Source organism: Schistocerca nitens, chromosome 1 (assembly GCF_023898315.1).
Source record: "Schistocerca nitens isolate TAMUIC-IGC-003100 chromosome 1, iqSchNite1.1, whole genome shotgun sequence".
Lineage (NCBI taxonomy): Eukaryota > Metazoa > Arthropoda > Insecta > Orthoptera > Acrididae > Schistocerca > Schistocerca nitens.
The window spans coordinates 351,588,761-351,613,138 of NC_064614.1; the positions used below are offsets into that span (position 1 = coordinate 351,588,761).

Below are 24,378 nucleotides of genomic sequence, written 5' to 3' on the forward strand. Positions count from 1 at the left end.
GTAGTACTACTGTCAGAGATATGGCTGAAGCCAAGCACCCTTTGCAGCTCTGTTAGGTCTTGATGGCTAAGTTTCTCTGATACACGGTAGGCAATGTGGCAGCATATATACACTCAAACTTGATCCCCAATGCTGTGCTCATGTCCAACAGTGAAGACAAATAATTGGAATACATATAGATAACAATTAAAGTCCTCATCAACAGGAAGTGCCTTAGGCACTATCTGTGACATATACAAACCACCCAAATATAGACATGTGTCTAGCTTTAAAATCTACAATCTCAGGTCTTGAATCTTCGTAAAAAAACCATAATTTTGGCTGAAGATTAAATAAATTTTGTAACCAACAGAAATTCAAGCATATACTTTCCTGTCATATATTTTACTGCTTTCATTTGGGCCAACACATCATGCAATGAATGTTTAGCACTAAATTTGTAATGAAGTCTCCAAACAGAATAAATAATACTGATCAGATTTTTGCACCTGTCACATCTGCTCATGATGTGCAGGCAACAGTAGAGAATAACATCAATATATATCAAAAAATATTTAATTTTACTAAGAGAATCAATAATTTATACGATAAACACAATCATCTAAAAACTGTAAGAGTAAAAAGAAAATCTTCCAATGGCTTACAGATCACTTTGAACAGCTTATGAGTATCAGAGATGCAGTACACAAGACATATGAAAGACAACTGACTATGATTACCATTTTGTCTACAAGCAGCTATGCAAACAAGTTAGTCAGTCAGTGAGGTACGTAAAACTCAGGTATGCTCACTTATTAATTGAGGACATCCACAGGCTTGCCATCTTGTGGGAAAATCTATGAGGTTTAGTAACAGGCAAACCCAAATCTACAGCTGAATCTCCAGTTTCTACTTAGGATCTAAATAAGTAATTCACCATGCCAATGTCTTTTCTGACCGACATATAAGGTCACAAACAATTAATTCCCCAAAAGAAACCTATTATAGATATATTACAGGTGAGTATTATACTCACAGGAAACGAATTTTGTTGATTTATTCAGCACTGCAGCACATGGTGTTATAGTTCAAATGATCAAATTGATTGTTGATCATGACTGCCTAAAGTAACAGACATCTTAACCTAGTCCCTAACCTCCAGCACCTTCCCAAAAGCCTGGAAGCAGGGAATTATAGAACTAAATCAAACAATGGTAACTCCAGGTGTGAATCTCAACAATGCATGAAAAAGATAGATTGCTACTCTCTCATAAAGTTGACACACTTGAGTTGTAGACAGGCACAACAAAAAGACATTTTACATTAGCTTCTGGTCAAAGACTGTCATCTTCTCAGTTAATGGTTTCAGGTACAGCAAAATTATAGATGCAATTGAGATATGAGCGTCGATAAATTGTGTTATCTGAGATACGAATTTTGCCCTCAGCACAGCTCAGAAACCAGCCTTTCAAGCAATAATATGGGATGCATCATTCTGCACACATAGGCAATGGTGCAAATGAGTTGCAAGCTATGTTAAACTGTTGTGGAGTAGCCACTGTGAGATTTAAATTCCTGCTGCTGATACTTACATAAGAAGACAGACTGTGTTACACCTGCACTTCAGAAGAAGATGAAAAGAGACAATAGCTTTTCTGAAATGTGCACACATTGCAACCTTATGAGGCAGGAAACCCACGAAATTTATATTGGGAAAGGTGTACATTTTTTGCAAAGATGGTATTGCCATCTTTTCTTCATAATATCACAGAAATTGCAGTCTAATAACACATTCATCTATCTCTTAATGAAATAATTGTAGAGTACACTTTAGTTATTCTGTTTGTTGGTGAGAAACTTGAATACTGCTCCACTCGGCATCATGTCCCTCTGTTCACAGTTCACACACCATTGATTTAGTTCAGTTTTGCTTGTCAACACTTAGTTGTCAACAATCGCTAGCACTTACTGTCTGTCGGCACTATCATACCTCTCCTGTTGCCACTGCCAGTAATTTTACTGAGATTAGCAGCAAATTGTCATAGCTGCCCACAAAGGTATTTGAGATGATCACTTTTCATTCTCGCACTACAAGGTAACAACATGTTTGACTTTTTACTGGAACATGACTGCACACAGTCATGTGACCAAGTTAGTTCCTGCAATGGTCAGGTGAGATATAATTCTCTAAAAAGTATTGTGACAAAAACAATAAACATTATGAGATAAAAAAAATTTCATAACAGGTTCAATGGACTGTACTATATGGACAAATTTGAGACATCTGTATTTCATTAGAATATTCAATTTGAGAAATGTGCAATATTCATAAGTCACACAATGACTAATCCAATTATCAAAGGGCACACATCACAGCAGCAAAAGAAGATACCTATCACCAAATATTTAATACACAATATTCTTCAACAAAATCTTCTCTGTTTACAAGCCACGTCACTTCGAATAAAACACACGAGCTTTCAACGACCGTCTCTGCCATCATCATCAGGAGTTAAAAATCACTGACTGCCAGGGCTAGAAGTGTTCTGCTTGTATAGATGTAATACGAGTGTCTGAAGCCTTCCAAAGAGGGCCGGAGTAACACATGCAGGGAAGCCAAGTCTGGCTGCTCCTACATCCCAACATTCAATTAACTGTCGAGTTGGAGAGGGATGGTAACATTCAGTTCTTGGATGTTTTAGTGAAACGGAAACTGCAATGCTGGGTTGATCATACAGTGTACAGGAAATCTACACACACTGACCAGTACTTGTATGCTAACAGTTTTTACCATTCTGTACACAAGAAAGTTAGTACTGAGGGCAAAGTTATATCTGATGACAACCATCTAGAGTCTGAATATCAGCATTTGAAATGCATGTTCAGAAAAAATGGTTATAGTAAGGAGAAACTGCAAAAGCTTTCAGGTGCTACTGATGAAAGATGCCTCATGAATCAGTAGAAGAGTCCAAGACAGTTTCATTCCTTCCACACTGTGGAGTAACTACTAGCAAGATGGGATGCTTCCTTAAGAGACATGGACTGAGACTCGTGTTCCAACCAGCCTCCAAGATAAGAGATATGTTACATCCTGTTAAAGACAACTTAGGTCTTCATGTTCCTGGTGTGTATGGCAACCCCTGTGAATAACATTTATATAGGTCAAACTATTTTCCCTGCATCTGAGCACTGTGCAGAACACTTTATGACATATCAAACAAAGGAAACTTTAGAAGTCTGCCATGGCCAAACACTGCCTAGAAACTGGGCATAAAATAAACACCATCATACTGGGATTCTGTTATAAAAGAAGTGACTGAAATTAGAGTGTACAGCAACAATTCAAACGTGGCATCGGCCCCTAGTGCCATCTGACATCAATCAGTCCCCTGGTGAGACTAACCCGCTAGGAGCTGCCCAACTTGCCTTCCATGTATACGTGTTGCTCTGGCCCCCTCTGGAAGGTTCCATACAATGGCGTTACATCTATATAAGCAGAACACTGTGCCAGCCCAGCAGGTAGTGATTTTAACTCCTAATGATGATGGCAGAGAAGATTTTATTGAAGCATGCCACCATGAAAGACGCTAAGGACCAATAACATTCTTATTACAGTCTGAACAATTCAATGATTAAGTACATTTCATGTTATAAATTAGGAAAAAGTATTGTACATTATAGAACATGAATTTAGGTTTCTATTTATGCCAGTTATATATTACACAAATAAAATTAAAGCAAAAAGTGGAAAAAAGCACATATAAATGAAAATAAGTAAACAATGAGAAGAACATCAGCTACAGACTCCAGTATTACATGCGGAATATAAGTGAGAGAAAGTCTCACTAAACCACTTAAATATGTCATGTAGTTTAACCTGGATGTTTAATATGGGTGTTCTGTCATCAGGGAGATAGTTTACATTTTCTGTGGCTAAAACACGCAGAAAAGTAACAAAAGACTATCATAATAACAAAGAAGAAACCTAAGTAAATACCTGGCCTCCTGATTGCAATAGGAGAATGCATGGAAAAAAAGAGAAAGTGAAAGAAAACAGTTTATTATTACTAATTTTATCATTGCTTCCACTAAAGAATGCAACACATTTCCCTATTTTTATTGTGTTACTGCATAGAATAAACAAATATTTTGGTCCAAATATGTATTCATTTTGTATAACTTGTTAAGCAGAACCAAATAATTTTTATTATGGGTCTATCATATGAAAGTAATTAATGGGGACAACAGATAGGAAATTGAGCAATCTACAGAATTTCCCAATAAAAGTTATGCTACCACACAGTCATAGATTTGCAGCAGCTCAGCTTTTAAGCCAACTATTATTATTTTTCAATTTGTTTCAACACAAAAACAAATTATGTAACTGATTCACTGTTGTATTTTGGCAACAAGGAAACATGTTAAACTCTTAATAGTGATACAGTTTTTAATGACATTAATTCACTATAGTTATTACATAGTGCTACAGTAGTGAAAAAAAGACACTTATGGATAGACTGTATTGGAGTGTATTTAAACAGTGAAGTCATTATGTCTGCATAAAATGAATTAATTAGTTTTCAAACAAGAAATTAATAAATGTATTGCATATTAAGTAGAATAATGCTATCACTCATATATAAACTGGCAACTTATTGTGAGTGGAGTGATGTTCAAAGAGAAAAGTAAAAATACACGTGCTACTTCAATACACTGTGTCAAAATCTAGATTATGTAGCACAGGATATTAATCAACCAATTTTATTATTATGCACCATTATTTGTCTAATGAAAAACCAAGAGATGTTTAAAAAGAACATCCACAATTTTGGCTGCTGCATTAATGTCATCAATACCTAAAAACTCCAAATAAATTTTCACAATGAATGCAAGAAACATTTGGAAAAATGAATTGCAAGACAAAATTGGGAAAAGGTAAGTAGCCTACAGTGTGTACAAAGTAAAGTGACTCAAAAGCTACAAGAATAGATACCCAACAAATGGCTTACTAACACTACTGTATAAACACTTAAACCAAGCAGGAAGATATTTTTCTTGAATTTTACAGAAAAATTGAAAGAAAATGTCAAGTCACATCAGAAGTCCTGAAATGGTATATCAGTATGGTAGTTTGATTTCCGAACCTGGGGACAAGATATTACTGCTCTTTAATACTTTACTCCAATTGTTTCCCACAAATTTTACTCAGGAGATGTTTTTGATGATAGAAACTATCCTTGTAATTCTGTCATGGACTCATTGGCTGAGCGTTCTTTTTCATTTTTCTGCATGAAATAACTGTATGTCTTCTGTTAGCAGTTAATTCCCTGAGAAGAGTTGCAGTGTGTTGCTCACACATATATATCAGAAATTATGGTTTGGTGGAAAAATATTGGCCCAATAACTCATTTTGCACTAGCGGCACACCACATTCCACTTCTCACAACATGTAGAAACTCTTGACATAACTGATAAGGATTTTGAAAATTCTACTGCCAATTGTTCAGCAAGTTCATGTAACCTGGCCATGCTTGGTCACAAAGAAAGATTTTTATGATCAATCTCGCCATCCAGCAGAGACTGCAATAAACTATTGCAGCACTGATGCTATAGCACTACCGTTACTTTGTAAGTTTCAGTTTGAGTTTCTGCACAGCTCTGAAATTGGATGCTACTGACACAGCAGTCTGGCACAAAAATTTGTGCAAATATTTTTCCATGGCCAATTCCAAATCATTTAGTTTGTCCAAAACTGTTATACAACGTGACACAGTCCCAGGAATGGACCAGAGCATATATGAAGATTGGCACCTGCCTCATCTGTATTGGTTGCCACAAAAGATAGACGTAACTGTTGTGTCATATGTAAAATATCTTGTACTTTGTAGCTATCACAGAAATTCACAAAATATGACTGTGCATCCTACACTAATGGAATAGGTGTCAGTAAAAGTGTGAATTATGCAAGTGGTGGTGGTATTAGCGAAGGGCTACTTGTAGCAAGACTGGAAGTTGCAATACATTGCATTAGAGTCTCATATTCACCAACTCATCCACAATAACATGACCATTTCTATGTTTACTGTTTGCTGGAATGCTAAGCAGTGGACTGCAATGTAATATTTTTCATGTGTTATAGCAGCTTAGTTTACTTGCAAAATACAAGTACTGTTGAGTGCAGGATGTTCTGAATCTTGGTGTGTGATAGAAATTACTCTGGAATTGCACTGATTTGGTGGAAGATACTGGAGGCAGTAATTCGAGTTTGTACAATGACAGATGTGATCTACGTTACTATCACTAGGAGTGAGCCCCCACTGGTGTGTAAACAGAACTGAAGTCTTTTCTGGGACACTCATACAAACAACAGGCTGGTATAGGAAATCTGTAAGTTAGCTTTTTCTTTTGTTTTCTATTCATAGGATATTACACTCTTTGTTATCAGGTTTAGTTTTTGATTTATCAGTTCTTATCATTTTTAGTTTTAAGAGTGCTGTTTCCTGTTAAGTTGTTTGAGACAATGAAGCAACTTTTATGTTATAAAGTTTTCAAACACACTGTGTAGATTCCAACCCATTTCAAATGATAAGATTTAATTTCATAGAAGTTGTGCCAAATTTCTTAACGTACGCACACAGGGTTTTCCATGAGCCATTCAATTTTCATGGGATTACAATTAAATTATTGTCTCTAATAATAGCTAAAGCTTACAACAACGGCAGGTAAATTGTTGGTTATGAATTGCATGATACCAAGAAATGAATACACACATGTAGTTTTCCATTAACGTTATTTAATTACAATCTTCCTACATTCTGTGAGAAGACTGTTCATAGCTACAACTCAGTGTACAAATAAAATTCTGATATTCAAAGGACATTCAAATCCACACGCTGATGAAGTTTATCTACTGTTGCCATATGTACTACACATGTAGGTAAAATCAAAGAATGGGAAGTCCAGGATGGAATGACTACAATATGGAAAGAAGAGACTACACTCACCATCTAGAGGAGGAATTGAACAGAAGACAGGTGCAATGAAAAAGAATGCTACAAATATTCCATCTTTTGGGCGAAATCCTTTAGAAAACACACACATTCACACAACAACAGTTCACACACATGGCTAATTTCTATGGGTATTAAGGTCCGACTGGGAATGGACCTCAGGTGAGCAGCAAAATAGCTACGGTGAGTAGTGGGGGTACAAAAGATGTATGAATTGGGGAGGGGGAGGGACAGAATGTTGGGGGGGGGGGGGGGGGGGGAGAGATAGAGCTGCCTGTGGGAGCATGGAGGGATGTTGTACGGACAGGGATAGAGCTGCTAGGTGCAACAGACTATGTTGGTGTATTGGTGGGATAGTATGTACACTCCTGGAAATGGAAAAAAGAACACATTGACACCGGTGTGTCAGACCCACCATACTTGCTCCGGACACTGCGAGAGGGCTGTACAAGCAATGATCACACGCACGGCACAGCGGACACACCAGGAACCGCGGTGTTGGCCGTCGAATGGCGCTAGCTGCGCAGCATTTGTGCACCGCCGGCGTTAGTGTCAGCCAGTTTGCCGTGGCATACGGAGCTCCATCGCAGTCTTTAACACTGGTAGCATGCCGCGACAGCGTGGACGTGAACCGTATGTGCAGTTGACGGACTTTGAGCGAGGGCGTATAGTGGGCATGCGGGAGGCCGGGTGGACGTACCGCCGAATTGCTCAACACGTGGGGCGTGAGGTCTCCACAGTACATCGATGTTGTCGCCAGTGGTCGGCGGAAGGTGCACGTGCCCGTCGACCTGGGACCGGACCGCAACGACGCACGGATGCACGCCAAGACCGTAGGATCCTACGCAGTGCCGTAGGGGACCGCATCGCCACTTCCCAGCAAATTAGGGACACTGTTGCTCCTGGGGTATCGGCGAGGACCATTCGCAACCGTCTCCATGAAGCTGGGCTACGGTCCCGCACACCGTTAGGCCGTCTTCCGCTCACGCCCCAACATCGTGCAGCCCGCCTCCAGTGGTGTCGCGACAGGCGTGAATGGAGGGATGAATGGAGACGTGTCGTCTTCAGCGATGAGAGTCGCTTCTGCCTTGGTGCCAATGATGGTCGTATGCGTGTTTGGCGCCGTGCAGGTGAGCGCCACAATCAGGACTGCATACGACCGAGGCACACAGGGCCAACACCCGGCATCATGGTGTGGGGAGCGATCTCCTACACTGGCCGTACACCACTGGTGATTGTCGAGGGGACACTGAATAGTGCACGGTACATCCAAACCGTCATCGAACCCATCGTTCTACCATTCCTAGACCGGCAAGGGAACTTGCTGTTCCAACAGGACAATGCACGTCCGCATGTATCCCGTGCCACCCAACATGCTCTAGAAGGTGTAAGTCAACTACCCTGGCCAGCAAGATCTCCGGATCTGTCCCCCATTGAGCATGTTTGGGACTGGATGAAGTGTCGTCTCACGCGGTCTGCACGTCCAGCACGAACGCTGGTCCAACTGAGGCGCCAGGTGGAAATGGCATGGCAAGCCGTTCCACAGGACTACATCCAGCATCTCTACGATCGTCTCCATGGGAGAATAGCAGCCTGCATTGCTGCGAAAGGTGGATATACACTGTACTAGTGCCGACATTGTGCATGCTCTGTTGCCTGTGTCTATGTGCCTGTGGTTCTGTCAGTGTGATCATGTGATGTATCTGACCCCAGGAATGTGTCAATAAAGTTTCCCCTTCCTGGGACAATGAATTCACGGTGTTCTTATTTCAATTTCCAGGAGTGTATGTGTACTGGAGTGGGAGCAAGTAAGGGGATAAGTAGGTGGAGGGCAGTGACTAGCAAACGTTGAGGCCAGTGGGTTATGGGAATAAAGAATACGTTGTAGGGAGAGCCCCCACAAGCATAATTCAGAAAAGCTGGTGTCCCTGTCCCACCACATGCCTGCAGGCAGCACCAGCAAATTCCCTCACCCCTTCTCTGCTATCCCTCTCCCTCACTGCCCTATGTCTCTTTCTTAATCCCCACACACACACACACTGAAATATCTCTAACACCCTTTAATATTGTTTACAGGCAACCTTGTTAAATGAAGAGCAAGTCACTATAGAAGGGACCCCTTGGCATAGGAAGGGGAGAAAAAGCCAACTGTTACACTTCATGCTCTTGAATATGTTTGTAGGTTTGCCATATATCTGCGAGGAGGAACAGAACTTGGACAGACATGCCTGAAAATCAGATGGGAGGGACTTTATATTTCGCCCTTTCTTAAAGATATTAAGGACAATGTCAATTTTTTCAAAAACAGATCTCTAGGCTGATTTGTATTAATTTTCTCTGACAAACATGGTACTCAAGCATTAATGCCTGCTATGTTCAACATTGCATAAAACATAGTCAGTGTCTTGTACAATGAGTGACACTGTACGCTGTACATATCTGACCCACAGTATTATCTTCTCCTTTAGTCATCCTATAATCTGTAATAATTTGAGTTTTTTCAATGTATTATGGGGTTGGGGTAGGGTTGTTTTGGGGAAGGAGACCAGACAGCGAGGTCATCGGTCTCATCGGATTAGGGAAGGATGGGGAAGGAAGTCGGCCGTGCCCTTTCAGAGAAACCATCCCGGCATTTGCCTGGAGTGATTTAGGGAAATCACGGAAAACCTAAATCAGGATGGCCGGATGCGGGATTGAACCGTCGTCCTCCCGAGTGCGAGTCCAGTGTGTATTATGGGGTGTCATGCACGGCAGACAAGAATATCGCGACTCACTTTTCTTTGCTGATTTATTGTTCTTCGGAACATAGGACAATGGGGTCCACTTTCTGGCTTCCATTAGCCTGAAATTTCCACAGCATTTTCACATAGTGCCGGTGTAGGTAAGATTCTTCTCAAGGAGATCCACTGCTAGAGGATAACTAGCATAATAATTGGCAAATGTGATTTTTCTGTTTGAACCTCCAACATTACAAATGCATCTTAAACCTCGTGTAGTGTGACGTCTCCTGGCAAGACATTTATAAAATCTTTATAATATATAAAAAAAATAAACATTTATCTGTATTATTATTATTATTATTATTATTATTATTATTATTATTATTTCATTACTGTATGAATGGTTGTAGATTATGTATAAAAGGAAATCACAATTTTTCATTTTTACGTTTGTGCAATACTTATTATCAATATTTCACAAATAATGTCTGTGGTCAGCGAATGTATGTATCATAGCAGATAATGAAAAATACTTACAAAGATGCTTATTAAATTGCCTATAAATAGTGGAGGTTAAAACATTACTCTCTCTCTGTCTTCTTGTAGCCGTTAAAGTTTTAAGAGCCTGTGATGCTCACTTGACTGCGTACGTAGCCTTCGTTTGTCCTTTGATTGAGAATGACGCCATTGGAGGTTGATATTTGTAAAAGGTGTGTACTTTCAATTTATGTTGATTTTTGAATATAGAAATTGTTAAAATTATTACCTGTAATAATTTATTGCTAGCTTGCACAAGATTTCATTCCATATTCTTAGTAGTTTTCAGCATATTAGGAATTTTTCATGACGCAGAGCCGTGCAGCGATCGCGGGAGCCACTGCCGTGGCAAATTCAAATTGAACTGAATGAAAGCAGTTTTCCCGCAATATAGCGGGCAGGTAACTGTACATTAAAATCATCTCTTTCAGCTTCCTGGAGACTTCAGAGGGAAATTGTGGATTTTATTATGTCATTTTCAGGTGGACATGGGCAGCTGCTATTATGTTATCAGTTATGTAAATAATTCATGAGTGCAAAACCTGTTCTGGTTAATAACATAATAATCAAAAAATTTTTTTTTTTTTTTTTAATTTCATGCTCTCATGTTAGCTGTGGCAGTTAATAGTGTTCATATATTTTTAAAAACTCCACTGTAGCTTTTATGTTTAGTGAACATAACATACTGTAACTTCTGTACAGGTAATAAGAGTGATTTTCTGGTCATTCAAGAGATGAAAGTAGCGACAGGCATTTTTTTATTCCATAATTAGTTACAGTAATGATACCATGTTCCATATCTAACAAGCCAGATCAGTGTTATATAAAAATAGTTTGCAAATTAAAGATTGTACGCCCACAGCAGGAAATCTTTCAGCGTTGTGCGTATCCCCACGTAATAGGTCAAAGTGCATAAAGTTGAAATATTTTCAACTGCAGAAACTAATAGTGAAAATCATATTTTATCAGTCATGCTCGCAACAATGAGCAATATAAAATTAATTAAAATGTTATGCCATATAAACTGCATAGGTTGCAGTAGGTACTGGGAGATGAAGAAGCTTGCACAGGATAGAGCAGCATGGAGAGCTGCATCAATCCAGTCTCTGGACTGAAGACCACAACAACAAACTGCATATAAAATAAAAAGGGGTGTGCAGTGGGGATTACATGACAGTAGCCCATCCATTGTAACTGTTTTGTAATCTACAACTACTTTGTCTCTCGTGTATTGTCTATCTGCTTCTTTTCCTACATATTCCCTCACACATGTCACACCTTTGTTAAACACAACTTTTGTGACACTCTAGCATAGGTTGTGGCCACAATGACAACACCACACGCTGTTCTACATACTACCCATCCACGGGAGCACAGTTATAGCACTTTCCAGCATCCAAGCACTAACTTTCACTTCCGTGTCCACCCATCCCTGCTCACTCATTGCTCCTATATCAGAATTTTACAACTTCCTTCTTCTTTCCTGCACACCTCATGTCAAAAAACTATCCTGTTACCCTCAGCACAATTTCTTCTGTCCGTTTCACTGCGTGAACTCATATTCTGTTATTCCCGTTATAACCACCTAACGCTTTCACTCAGCCACTTCCTGCATCAATTCCTGTTCCCCTAAAAGCACACCTGCTACAGTGTACCCCTGCTTCATCTATCTGCAGACAAGTATCCCTTACAATGGCTAAAACACAGTCCCACATTCTGTTTCTTGAATACTGCCTAAGCTATGAAATTCCCTCAATGGCATAACCAAAAAAATACACTACCTGGATCCCACCCTGCCTTTCACAACAATCTTCGCCTCCTCAGATTCCATCAGTCCCTACCCTCACAAAGATTGTACTGCAGAAACAGTTCTCCATGACACAAGCATCTCTGCTCCCTCCACAAAATACTGTTGCTGTGCAATCCTTACTACGTACACTACATTTCTGAAATTGAAACCCTTGCACTCCAACACCTGGAAGAGCATTCCAGACATCACCACCATGAATTTTTTATCTGTTAACATCCTACTCCACACTCCATAAATACCTTAACCTACCTACTCACAGTGAACGCCTATGTCAACCCCTCACAGCAGTCACACCCTGCCTCGCTGATCTTTTCAGTTCACCACAGCCTCCAAAACTCACTCTCACCAGTCCAGAAAATCCAAAGCCCAAGCAAACCCAAAATACTGTTGTTAACCTTCCCACCAAAAACATAAGTCCCACAGAAATTTTCGCTCTATCCAAAGACCTCACCTTCAGCCACACACCCAAGTTTGGCCATGTTGGACTCGTCAAAGACCTACTCTCCTTCTCCCGATTCCTAAAGAAGAAACACTTCTTTGCCATCAAAATCCCAACACTGAACCCTGCCCTCCCAGTCCAAACCGAACCATGACCCACCCACTCCCACCTAATCACCCCTGATCACCTTCCAGGAATTCCTTACCTCCAACATGGCCTCACCATACTTCCTTAGGACCCTTCCAAAGGACACTAACCTTTCATCAGAAGACAAGACAGCCATACACAACCTGAAAATAGATCCTGATATAACCATGTCCCTGCAGACAAAGGCTCCACCACTGTTATGATGAGTCACCATTACCACCTGTCAGAAGGCATCCGTCAACTGTCCTCCATTTACAAGCTCCGCCATAGCGATCTCAACTCAGAAGTCCAACATAACCTCCAAACCCACTGAAATCCATAGGCCCTTCCTTGTCCTCCTCCTCCCCCCCCCCTTCCCCTGCAGTCTATCTATCTCCTCTCCCCAATGACACTTGTACACTTACCTTCTCCATGCTCCCACAAATCCAACAATTGTGGACACTTCATTGCAGCTATCTACTGTGATCCCACTGAAACACTATCTGCTCTTGTTGACCAACAGCTCCAACCAATTGCTCAAAAGCTAGACTCCCACACCAAAGCTACTAGCCACTTCCTTCATCAACCCTCCACCATCCCCACCATTTAACCTACTCATCACTGTTGATGCCGCCTCCCTATACACCAACCCAGCTCATTCCCACAGCCTTGCCTCTATCGAACACTACCTCTCCCAATGTCTTTCAGACTCCAAAACCTCTACCTCATTTCTTATGCATCTTACTGACATATCCCGACACACAACTGTATTTCCTTTGAAAGAAAAGTATACAAACAAAACTGCCGCACAACCATGGGCAGCTGCAGGGGACCTCCCTATGCCAACCTGTTTATGGGCCATCTAGAGGAAACCTTCCTAGCCTCCCAAAACCCCCAACCCACTTTCCTGCATGCTGATGTCCACCTCTCTAAAGGCTCCATCCACATCTCTGCCCACATCAAACCCACAACCATCAACAGCATCTGCATTTTGACAGTTGCCATACCTTCCACAGCAAAAAAAAAAAAACCTCCCATACAGCCTAGCCACCCATGTATGATGTATTTGCAGTGATGAGAACCCCCTTGCCTAGTATGGTTAAGGTCTCATGAAGGCCTTCATAGAGAGGAGCTAACACTCCCCCCCCCCCCCCCCCACACACACACACACTCACACCAATCCAAACCAAGTCCACAAACAGATTTCCCATGCTGTATTCTCGCACACCTCCAATCCTCCAACCACCACCAAGAATCAGCTACAAAGCAGGGCCCCACCTTGTCACCCAATATCACCCTAGGCTGGAACAACTGAACCATATCTTCATCACGGCTTTGGTGATCTCTCTTCAAACCTTACTCAATATTCTTCCCACCTCACATAAAGTGGTTTTACGCCACCCATCCAACCTACACAACATCCTAATTTACCCCTATGCCACTCCCACTCCGAACCACTTTCCACAGGGATCTATCCCTGTGGAAGACCAATGTGCAAGACCTTCCCAATCCACTTACCCAGCACTTCCTACACCAGGCTTATCTACCATATCAGATGCTGGGCCACCTGTAAAAGTAGCCAAGTCACGTACCAACTCTGTTGCAACACTGCACAGCTTTTTATGTTGGTATGTCTACTAAGCAGGTATCAACCAGGACGAATGGCCACTACCAAACTGTTGCCAAGAGCAAAATTGACCATGCAATGACAACACACACAGCAAGTATAACATGCTCAACATTACAGACTGCTTGACAACCTGGGACATTTGGATTCTTCCACCCATCACCAGTTTCTCTCAACTACACAGATGGGAGTGATCCTTGCGCCACATGTTTCACTCCCATAATAATTCTGGCCTCAATCTCCATTAACTTACTGTCCTCACACCCTCCATCCAAGTTCATCCAAGTTTCCCCTTCCTCCATCCTGTCAACCCCTCCCAACTGACACACCACACCCCCATTACTTTCAGCATGCCACTGATGCCCACTGGCTCTGACAACCATGTATCACATGCCTAGCCCGTACAACTGCCATCCTTTCCTCCTGCATTCCTAGCCAACAAACCAATTGCCTCCCTCCAAGCCAATAGCCAACCACCCCCAATCTGTCTCCCTACCTCCCACCTCTCTCTCCCTTTACCCATCCCACTCTACCTCCACAATTTAGTCTACCTGTCGAAATACAGTATTGGCACTGTGCGTCAGCCGGCACCATATAGGGACATAGGGGTGTGTGTGTGTGTGTGTGTGTGTGTGTGTGTGTGTAACTCAAAAAAGGGTTACTCTGAAAGCTAGCAAGTTTTCTTTCATTTTGTGTGTGCCTATTGATGAAATGGAATGTGCATGTGACTTGGGCCTCCCATCGGGTAGACCAAACACCTGATGCAAGCCTTTTTATTTGATGCCTTTTTGGTGATTTGCATGTCAAGGAGGATGAAATGATGATGAAGACAACAAAACATCCAGTTCCCGAGTGGAGAAAATCTTCAACCCAGCCAGAAATTGAACCTGGACTCCTTGGGTGGCATTCAGCTGCACTGACCACTCAGCTATGGCCGCGGACTGCCTATGGATGACTCAACACTTCTTCTTTTCTGACAAATGGTATCGTTTAATCTTAAAGTACTTACATCACAAATCACATTTTATAATGTTGCTTGGTTTCAAGAATGAATTTTTCACTCTGCAATGCAGTGTACCATGGTTTAAAGTTTCTGACCAGTTAAAACTATTTTCTACCTTTTGTGAGAAATGTACTTATGAATGAAGCTATCCAGGCATGATTCATGACACATTCCAACAGATTCACTTCTGCCAGAACTGCTCTCTTCGCTCAGTCTGATAGCTAGACCTGTTGTCCTACTTTCTAAGGAACATTTAAATATTGCTTGTATAAAAGGTCTTGACATCACATAACACAAACAAATTATCCTATACTTCACAACCTTGCTTGACATAAACTGTATGAACCTAAAATATTCCTCTGAAAATATCGGTTTTGTTCACTGAAGGTAACAGAAGTACCTAAATGATACATATCACCACAGTTAACTCGGTAAGATGTTTCTAAAAATAGATGCACAGCCAATAACCTATCAGTTTTTGTTCTCACCGCTCTTAATTCTTTGGTCAAAGTGTAAAGCTCAATGCAAAAACATGAAACACTAGTAGCTCAAACACATTCTGAAAATACCTATACTTGCCTCACCTGAATTCCATAGTTCAATTATATTTGTGCAACTACCTTTCTTTGTGCATGTATGATACAAGTAACCAAGTAAGGGAATGTATTTCTGTTTCTGATGGTTCTTTGGCACAAGTATCACGGGAATATTGCATTACAACACATTCTTTTAAAGGATAGCTGTTAGTACGTGCAAGAATGTCATCCACTACACCATTATCTAGTATTATATGAAAGACAGGAATTTCGTTACTGTGGTACCTAACAATATATTACAGACCAGCTAGTAGCTCCCCTTTGTAATCTAACATTAAATGATAATGACGACTCATTATAATTCATTATAGACAATGTGTCACTTCTAGTTACATCAACTATGGGATTAAAAAAAATATCCGGACACCTGGCTGAAAATGACTTACAAGTACGTGGCGCCCTCCATCGGTAATGCTGGAATTCAATATGGTGTTGGCCCACCCTTAGTCTTGATGACAGCTTCCCCTCTCGCAGGCATATGTTCAATCAGGTGCTGGAAGGTTTCTTGGGGAATGACAGCCCATTCTTCATGGAGTGCTGCACTGATGAGAGGTATTGATGTCGGTCGGTGAGGCCTGGCACGAAGTCGGTGTTCCAAAACATCCCAAAGTGTTCGATAGGATTCAGGTCAGGACTCTGTGCAGGTCAGTCCATTACAGGGATATTATTGCCATGTAACCTCTCCGTCACAGGCCATGCATCAATAAACAGGTGCTCGATCGTGTTGAAAGATGCAATCGCCATCCCCGTATTGCTCTTCAACAGTGAAAAGCAACAAGGTACTTAAAACATAAATGTAGGCATGTGCTGTGATAGTGCCATGCAAAACAACAAGGGCAAGGGGTGCAAGCTCACTTCATGAAAAACACGACCACACCATAATACCTCTGCCTCCGAATTTTACTGTTTGCACTACATGCGCTGGCAGATGACATTCGCCATACTCACACCCTGCCATCTGTACGCCACATTATGTATCGTGATTTGTCGCTCCACACAACATTTTTACTGTTCAATCTTCCGACATTTGTGCTCCTTACACCAAGTGAGTTGTCGTCTGGCATTTACCAGCATGATGTGTGGCTTATGAGCAGCTGCTCGACCATGAAATACATGTTTTCTCACCTTCTGCCTAACTGTCGTAGTACTTGCAGTGGATCCTGATGCTGTTTGGAATTCCTGTGTGATGGTCTGGATATGTATGCCTATTACACATTACGAACCTCTTCAACTGTCGGCAGTCTCTGTCTGTCAACACATGAGGTCGGCCTGTACACTTTTGCGCTGTATGTGTCCCTTCACATTTCCACTTCACTGTCACGTTGGAAAAAGTGGACCTAGGGATGTTTAGGAGTGTAGAAATCTCACGTACAGATATATGAAACAAGTGACACCCAATGACCTGACAACGTTTGAAGTCCGTGAGTTCCACAGAGCACCCCATTCTGCTCTTTCACGATGTCTAATGACTACTGAGGTCACTGATATGGAGTATCTGGCAGTAGGTGGCAGAACAATGCACCTAATATGAAATATGTATGTTTCTGGGGGTGTCCAGATACTTTTGATCACACAGTGTATACCAAAGCCATCTTACAACTATGACACTTCTGTACTTCAAATACACCATTGATCCAAACATAAACTTCAAACCACTTCTAATGTCATCTAAAGACTTTGCTTCTTCTGTTTTAATATAACAATGCATATGTGATTTAGTACCTGAAGCAAATGGTTCCTCTCCAAAACAATATTCACTAACTTTCATTACTGTTGTCCCTAACAGTACATTACAAACCAGTTGGTAGTTTCACAATGTTTATGTATGTAACCCTGGTTTTTGGTTCTTAAAAAATAGTGGTGTGCTAACTAAAGTATATACATTACCCCTTCCAAAAAAGTACTCATAAAAATTCTGATCTAATGACATCTCATTTTCTTCAGTCAAACAATGTAGTCGTGAATCAGTGTCATGTAGATCTTTCTTGTAGCAGTGCAAAAGAACAATATACTTTTGAAATCTTTTCCTCTCAGCTGCTGACACCACCAGTATCGCAATGGCACTGCAACAAACCATCACACGGCACTGAATCAACTGTGAAAATCACCAGTACATGAATTTGTCCCCAACAATCCCAAAACAGTCATGAAGGTGCTATTTATTCGCTCCCATCCAGCAACCAGAACTTGCATCATTCATCCATTTGGCATTCATTGGACAGCCATCTTATGATCATCTAGTACCATTTGTACATCAAAGTCCTGCCACCCCAGCTCACAACTGATTCCGGAACTATGATCGCAGATTGCAATACAGTGTACAAACTGAGTGGTGTGGCGATGACCACATGCTGCCAAGTCAATAGCAGTTGCATCTGATGTAATGCTGTGTAGGACAACAGTCTAGCACTGCTACCTGGGTTCTCAAGCTGTACTGACATGATCACCATTCCTTTTGTGTGGACTACGGTCAACACCAGACTGTTGTCGCAGGACATGGGGTATGTACTGAATGTCCTTTTATTAACAAAAGAGTTTAACACAGCTACTCACAATTTGATAACTGGATACTGTCCTCCTCAACCACCAGCAAATCTGGAATGCCTGCATAACACTGAACAAAAGAATGGCTTCCCACACCTGCAGCGGTGGATATATCTCATTAACTATTTCTTTCTCTTGACCAGATTCTCTATCGTATGTGTCTCCTTGTTCCATGGAAAATTCATCTAATATGTGCAGTATTCATTTTGGAGACATTTGACTAAATGAGTAAAAGTATGCCTATGGCTACTCTGAAACTGCACATGTTTAATGAAATCATTAAGTGTACTGAATAACACTTGAAGCATAATAATATGAATGAAGGAATATTAGTGTTTAATGTCCTGTCAATGACGATATCATTCGAGACAATGCACAAGCTGAGGTTGTGAAAAGACAGGAAAGGAAATCAGCCATCCCAGCATTCACTTTAATTGATTCAGGGACACTACGGAAACACTATTTCTGGATCACTAGATAATATTCGGACAGTCATCCTCCCAAACACAAATTCATTGTCTTAAAATCGTGGCACTTCACTCAGTGGTAGCACAATAACAATGTGATGTTTAACTACTTTCATGACCAGGTGCATGAGGTATCATATGCACCATCAATGACTAATTCACAATAACAAAGTGCAACAAGAAATAGTATGCACTATGACAATGAGCAAATAGTTTACATGAATTATGTGCTTTGTTGGACAAGATTACCATGCCTATGGTCACTTTACATCCCCTTTGCACTTACTCAGTGTTAACAAATACAGCAATAAATAGGATAATACTCTCAGAAGTAGTACAATATATATGCAACGAAAGTAAAACTTTACAAAATTCATACAGGAGTTATTAATTTTGAAAGTGGGGTGTGATTTGGAACAACACACTTGTGGTAAAACAGCAGTAGAGAATGCAATTTAATACTCCCACATCACTGTATTTACTATTAGCTCCAAGCCAAGTAGAGCCAAAAATGGAAATCAACAATAAATCCTCAATCAAGTACTCTCTGGAAACAATTTTCTTTGGGAATTGTAGACACTACTGACAATAGCAAGAATTATTGTGGTATTAAGGCACCTATGACGCATATTCTCACAGTGAGTATTATGTTGAAGCATCAATTTTCGAAGCAGCTTTTTTGATAGTATTAACAGCAATGGAATATAAAACTGAAGAAGCAGATAATTTTAAAGTCTGCAGCATTTTTTGGGTTTGTATTAAAAACACATTATTACATACACATTTTATGGCCTTAACTATTTGAATGTTTGTTCATTCAATGACCAAGATTGAGTACCTTGAACTGTTTGCTCCTAAAGCAATGTACAAAAACATCCAAGAATGAACATGTTCTTATATCTATTTAGGTAGTTCAGTTGCCATCTCCAAAATTTGCCTGGCACTAGCAGAACACTGAAGTGATAATGAATGACTGGCATGTCAGAGATACTAATAAATTCACTTCCATGTCACTGTATCAGCAGTGGATAATCAAACGAGACAAACTTTACCCTTCAGCCTGTCATGGTATGTTATAACATCCTTACTGTAATTACAGTTGCAGCAGCCTAAAAAATAATTATGTACTTCTTTGTCCTGTATATTTTCATAAATGGGAACTGAAGAAAACTTCACAATCCAAGATTGCTAAAAAGCATTTTATTGGATTACTGGTTTCGACAGAGCTACATTTTTATCGGCGCATATTATGCTTTTGAATTTTTACCACATATTATGCACTAGTGTTACAAGTCACTTCATGCTGCATATGTACACCCTACAATACTTGTAATTGGTACAATATAGTTGTATTTATGTCTGTACATAATACTCTTAAATCTTAAATACCAATGAGTAGTGATCTTCATATGTACATATTCAATGTGAAGCGACTTGTAACACTGATGTATAATATGTGGTAAAAAATTTATAAGCATAAGATCCGATAATGACAGCATAGCTCTGTCGCAATTGGACATCAATGAAACACTTTTTTAAAGATCTTGGCTTTTGAAGTTTTGTTACCATACATTGCAGGTTGCCCCCAGACAGACCATGTCAGGAATATATAAATTTTCATAAACTTTAGACCTAGTGTTATGCTGTTAGTCTATTAACAATCATACCCTTTCACATACCTTTTGCTGATTTTGGCGTTCTGATCATATTTTCCAATACTGAAACATAAGACTCTCTTGTAACGTGTTGTCACCTGCACCTGCAGGTTGCAGATTTTGCAGGGATAAGAAATTTGTTCACCAACATGCTGAGTGTCTTATGAAGCTCGTAATAGATAAGAAGTACTCCTAAAACCTCGTTCGCAAACAGATCTCACACACAAGAGCCTTTCACAAACCAAGAACTGCATCCACACCTACATATTAGCCACAAAGGAGAACCACCCTCATCACACAGCATCACCCGAAATGAACAAGCTGCACCACATCCTCAGTCTGGGTTCTGTCTTCTAGTTTCATGATGTTCTGAGATGAGAAATATCCTACCCAGATTCCATCTCAAACATCTGAATGTGATTTTCCAACACCTGAACAACCTATAGAATAACTTGGTCCATTCCTATGCCACTGCACCAGGGCCACATACTAGTGAGCACAAAAAGCGTGCAAGAATTGGTATATCCATGCAGAACATCCTATTATAATCTTATAATTGCCACTCTTAACACCCCCCCCCCCCGCCCCCCCTCCCTTAGAAGCATGATCATTTGTGAAAACAGTTATGATATACATCAAATTTGCTACCTCTATCACACAGCCTTTCATTTAGTTGGGAGTGGTATTTAGTTGAGAGTGGTTTAGTGTGATTCCAACAGCAGGTAGAGTGTCCAAGTAGTGCATTTTCTCAGGAGGTTACTCAACCTGAAGTTGAATGAAACATGCTCTCATCTAAGACCACAATGTTCCATTACTGCACACTATGGTAATTGCAGAAACAGAAACATTCACAGGTTTCACAGTTCAGGTAGTAGTAACATCAGACCAATACCTGCTTCAGTTGGTTAGGTTTGTCTTGGTTAAAAATCTATACATGGCTAAAATAAGCTACCTTGAAACTGTAAATAGAGTGAGGGATATAGGTAAGAGGAGAAAGAGAGACAGGATTGAGATGAGCAAGGGATGGCGGAACTCAGTTGGTTCATTATTATTCAATAAGTTCTTGTGTAGAATTTGTACTATTCTTCAGAATAGATTTTATCAGATACAAAATAATGAAAAGTACAGAAAAACAAAAGGCCAAAAAAAAAGTTGAAAGCAACAAAAACAAATGAGTTATTAGTTTTCAATATATTTTAGTTGTAAGAGAATCGACCACTTAACTGCACAAGTTCCTCCAGAACAGATATTTCTATCACAAATTCACCTGTAAGTGAGACTTGCACTCACCAGCATCTGTATGCACAAAGCTGCCCACAGCAAAGTCCAGACCAGCGAGGAGAAGAATAATGAGTAGTAGGAATTGTAGTTTCACGACCCACTTGACACCTGCTACATTAATGATTCCTAAGAGAAGAACAGCGGCACTAGCAAAACCTCGAGTAGCCCAAGGTGTATCTGTCAGACTAAATAGGCCAGCTATGGATTCACCAAATCCCAACACATTCAAGGCACATCCCACTGCCTACAAAAAAAAAACAAAGACTTGTTGGCAATTTTATGAATAATATTTAATGTATCATTTGTATAACAGAATAAAAGCAAACTCTCACTTATCTATATTTACAGTTTATTTTGTTATACTGTGCTCTTTTTTCCTACTGTATATATTTTTTGCAATTTCTACACATAGTTACCAATTACATGTGTGGTTTACTTAACCACCACCACCTTACTATTGATATTAAAACCATTTTGGTGAAATGAACAAACCTGGCCAAAGACATACAGCAGCCCCAGAGCTCCTCCATACTGTGAACCAAGGACATGTGCAACCAGAAAATACACTCCACCACTTTCCATGCGACATCGTTCACAAATTCCAACAGCAGAGAGAACTGACACAAGTGCAACAGCCACTGGAACAAACACAATAAAATAGATTACACCAATAGCTGTAAATCTGTAATTATAAGGTAACCAACACTACAGACTAAGCAAAATGTGTTAAAGAGAAGAGATGACTGAGTTAGTTTTAAAGTGGGCTTATAAAGAAATACATACCCAACTACCTGATTATGCAAACAGCTACGTTTAACTACCTTTTCCACATCCCACACTGCAGAGTATTTGAAAAATAACTTCCCAAAATGTATCAAACATTTTTATTGAGAGAGGAGGGGGAAGGGGGGGGGGAGAAGGAGGAGGAGGAGGAGGAGGAGACAAAAGAGAAAAATAAATTATGCTATGAGTACAATGATGTTGTGTATCAAAAGCATGTTATGTCAAGAAGACAAAATAAAGTTAAAAAATTAAAAGTTATCAGGTCTGGATAAACTACCAGTCACATGTTAAGAAAAAGAAAGGATAGACATCACTTGAGGTCCCTTAACTACTACTTGTTCTTCCCTCGTACATCTTGTATGTGGTCTCATCAGATTTTCTTCCCCATTGGATAATATTGCATTAGCTTTGTTTAGGGAGGCCATCATGTTTCAGTTTTTTCTACACTACTGTATTTTAACAACCAAAATAACGGTAAACCATTGATTCTGTAAAGAATCAAACTCCCATGTAAAAAACAGCTTCAAACTTTTAATTACTTTACAAATGAGTTAATGTGTTGCATATTTCACATTAAGCATGTAACAAAAAGTTTAGAAAAGTTCTGAAATTATGTTTAAAATTTGTTAGAAGTCACTATGTGCTGTCATTATGAAACACTGGATGAGTGCTCCATTTTAAGTGAAAATTAGTTTTCCAAGCATTTCGATGTTTATGATGTCATATACCCTGCGTGTCACATGTGACATAATTTTGCTGGTACATTCAACAGTATATGTGGACACTGTCTGCAAAATGGATTGTGAATAGAATTAGTCCTAAAGAAGCAACAAATTAAAATTTCATGCATGTTGAGCAATTTAACTGCATGAACAGTGAACATTTAATAAGCTGAACTTTTTCCTTTTATCATTTTATGGGACACTGCAGCAAGAAAAGTTTTTTAACAGTTTGAAATTATGAATAAAATTGGTTGCAACTCACAAACTGCTCTCATTCTCAAATAATGGATACATACAGTCTGGGTATTTGTGTGCCAAGAATTATGCTGCCTCAAGAACAGCATTTTAAATTTTAAAATTTGAGCAATAATCATATGAAACATTGAAAATCAAATTTTTGTTGCCCTAAGCCATAAAATAGGCAACATGCAAATGGGGTCATGCAACATGAATCATGAACCAGTTGGTAATATAGACATACAGATAGCACCTACGTGATGACTTCATTTTTTCAGCTGTAAATAGGCTACAGCCTTTCAGATTCTACAAGAAAGCACAGAATTGTACTTTTCAAAAACCATGATTAAATGACATCAGTTATTATCTTGAGCCCCTCACCAATAATCTTACTGTAGACTTTAAATGCTGCTTACAATTCATTGATCTTTTTGTATTTTCCATGGTTACCTGATGTATCTGCATCTTGATTGATATGAGAACAAATACAATCTCTGTGAGATTCAACAAAGTGTAGTTAAGTGTCTCTGTGATCAATAATGAGTTTTATGATTGCTCATGCCAGTGCAGCAGTCATTATGCGGAGTCTACAGATGTGGTGAGTTTTGAACATTCTGCTGGATAAAGTATTAAAAGAAAAAGCCAACAAGTGTACTGAATGTTAGAGTCATGTCAGAGAAATACTGAACAGTAATTCATAAATAGGAATGTCATCCAAGACCGAAGCATTCATTCATGGACATTTAAGTTTTATTTGAATCTTGTGACTGAGTGAGTTGTGCAGTGCATTCGGGAGGCCAATGGTTCAAACTTGCATCTGGCCATCCAGGTTTCGGTTTCCC

The 24,378-nt window shown here is 39.9% G+C and overlaps 1 protein-coding gene across 3 annotated transcripts in view; it reads right to left on the reverse strand.

The window, feature by feature from the left end:
- LOC126248754 (solute carrier family 12 member 8) overlaps nt 1-24,378 on the reverse strand; it is a 188,363-nt gene that overhangs the window by 108,009 nt on the left and 55,976 nt on the right. For all 3 annotated transcript variants that reach the window (XM_049950109.1, XM_049950101.1, XM_049950118.1), the window contains exons 4-5: nt 22,287-22,432; nt 21,804-22,038 (exon numbers count right to left, since the gene is read on the reverse strand). In XM_049950109.1, the coding sequence (XP_049806066.1) occupies nt 21,804-22,038; nt 22,287-22,432 (381 nt within the window). The remainder of the gene's footprint in view (nt 1-21,803; nt 22,039-22,286; nt 22,433-24,378) is intronic.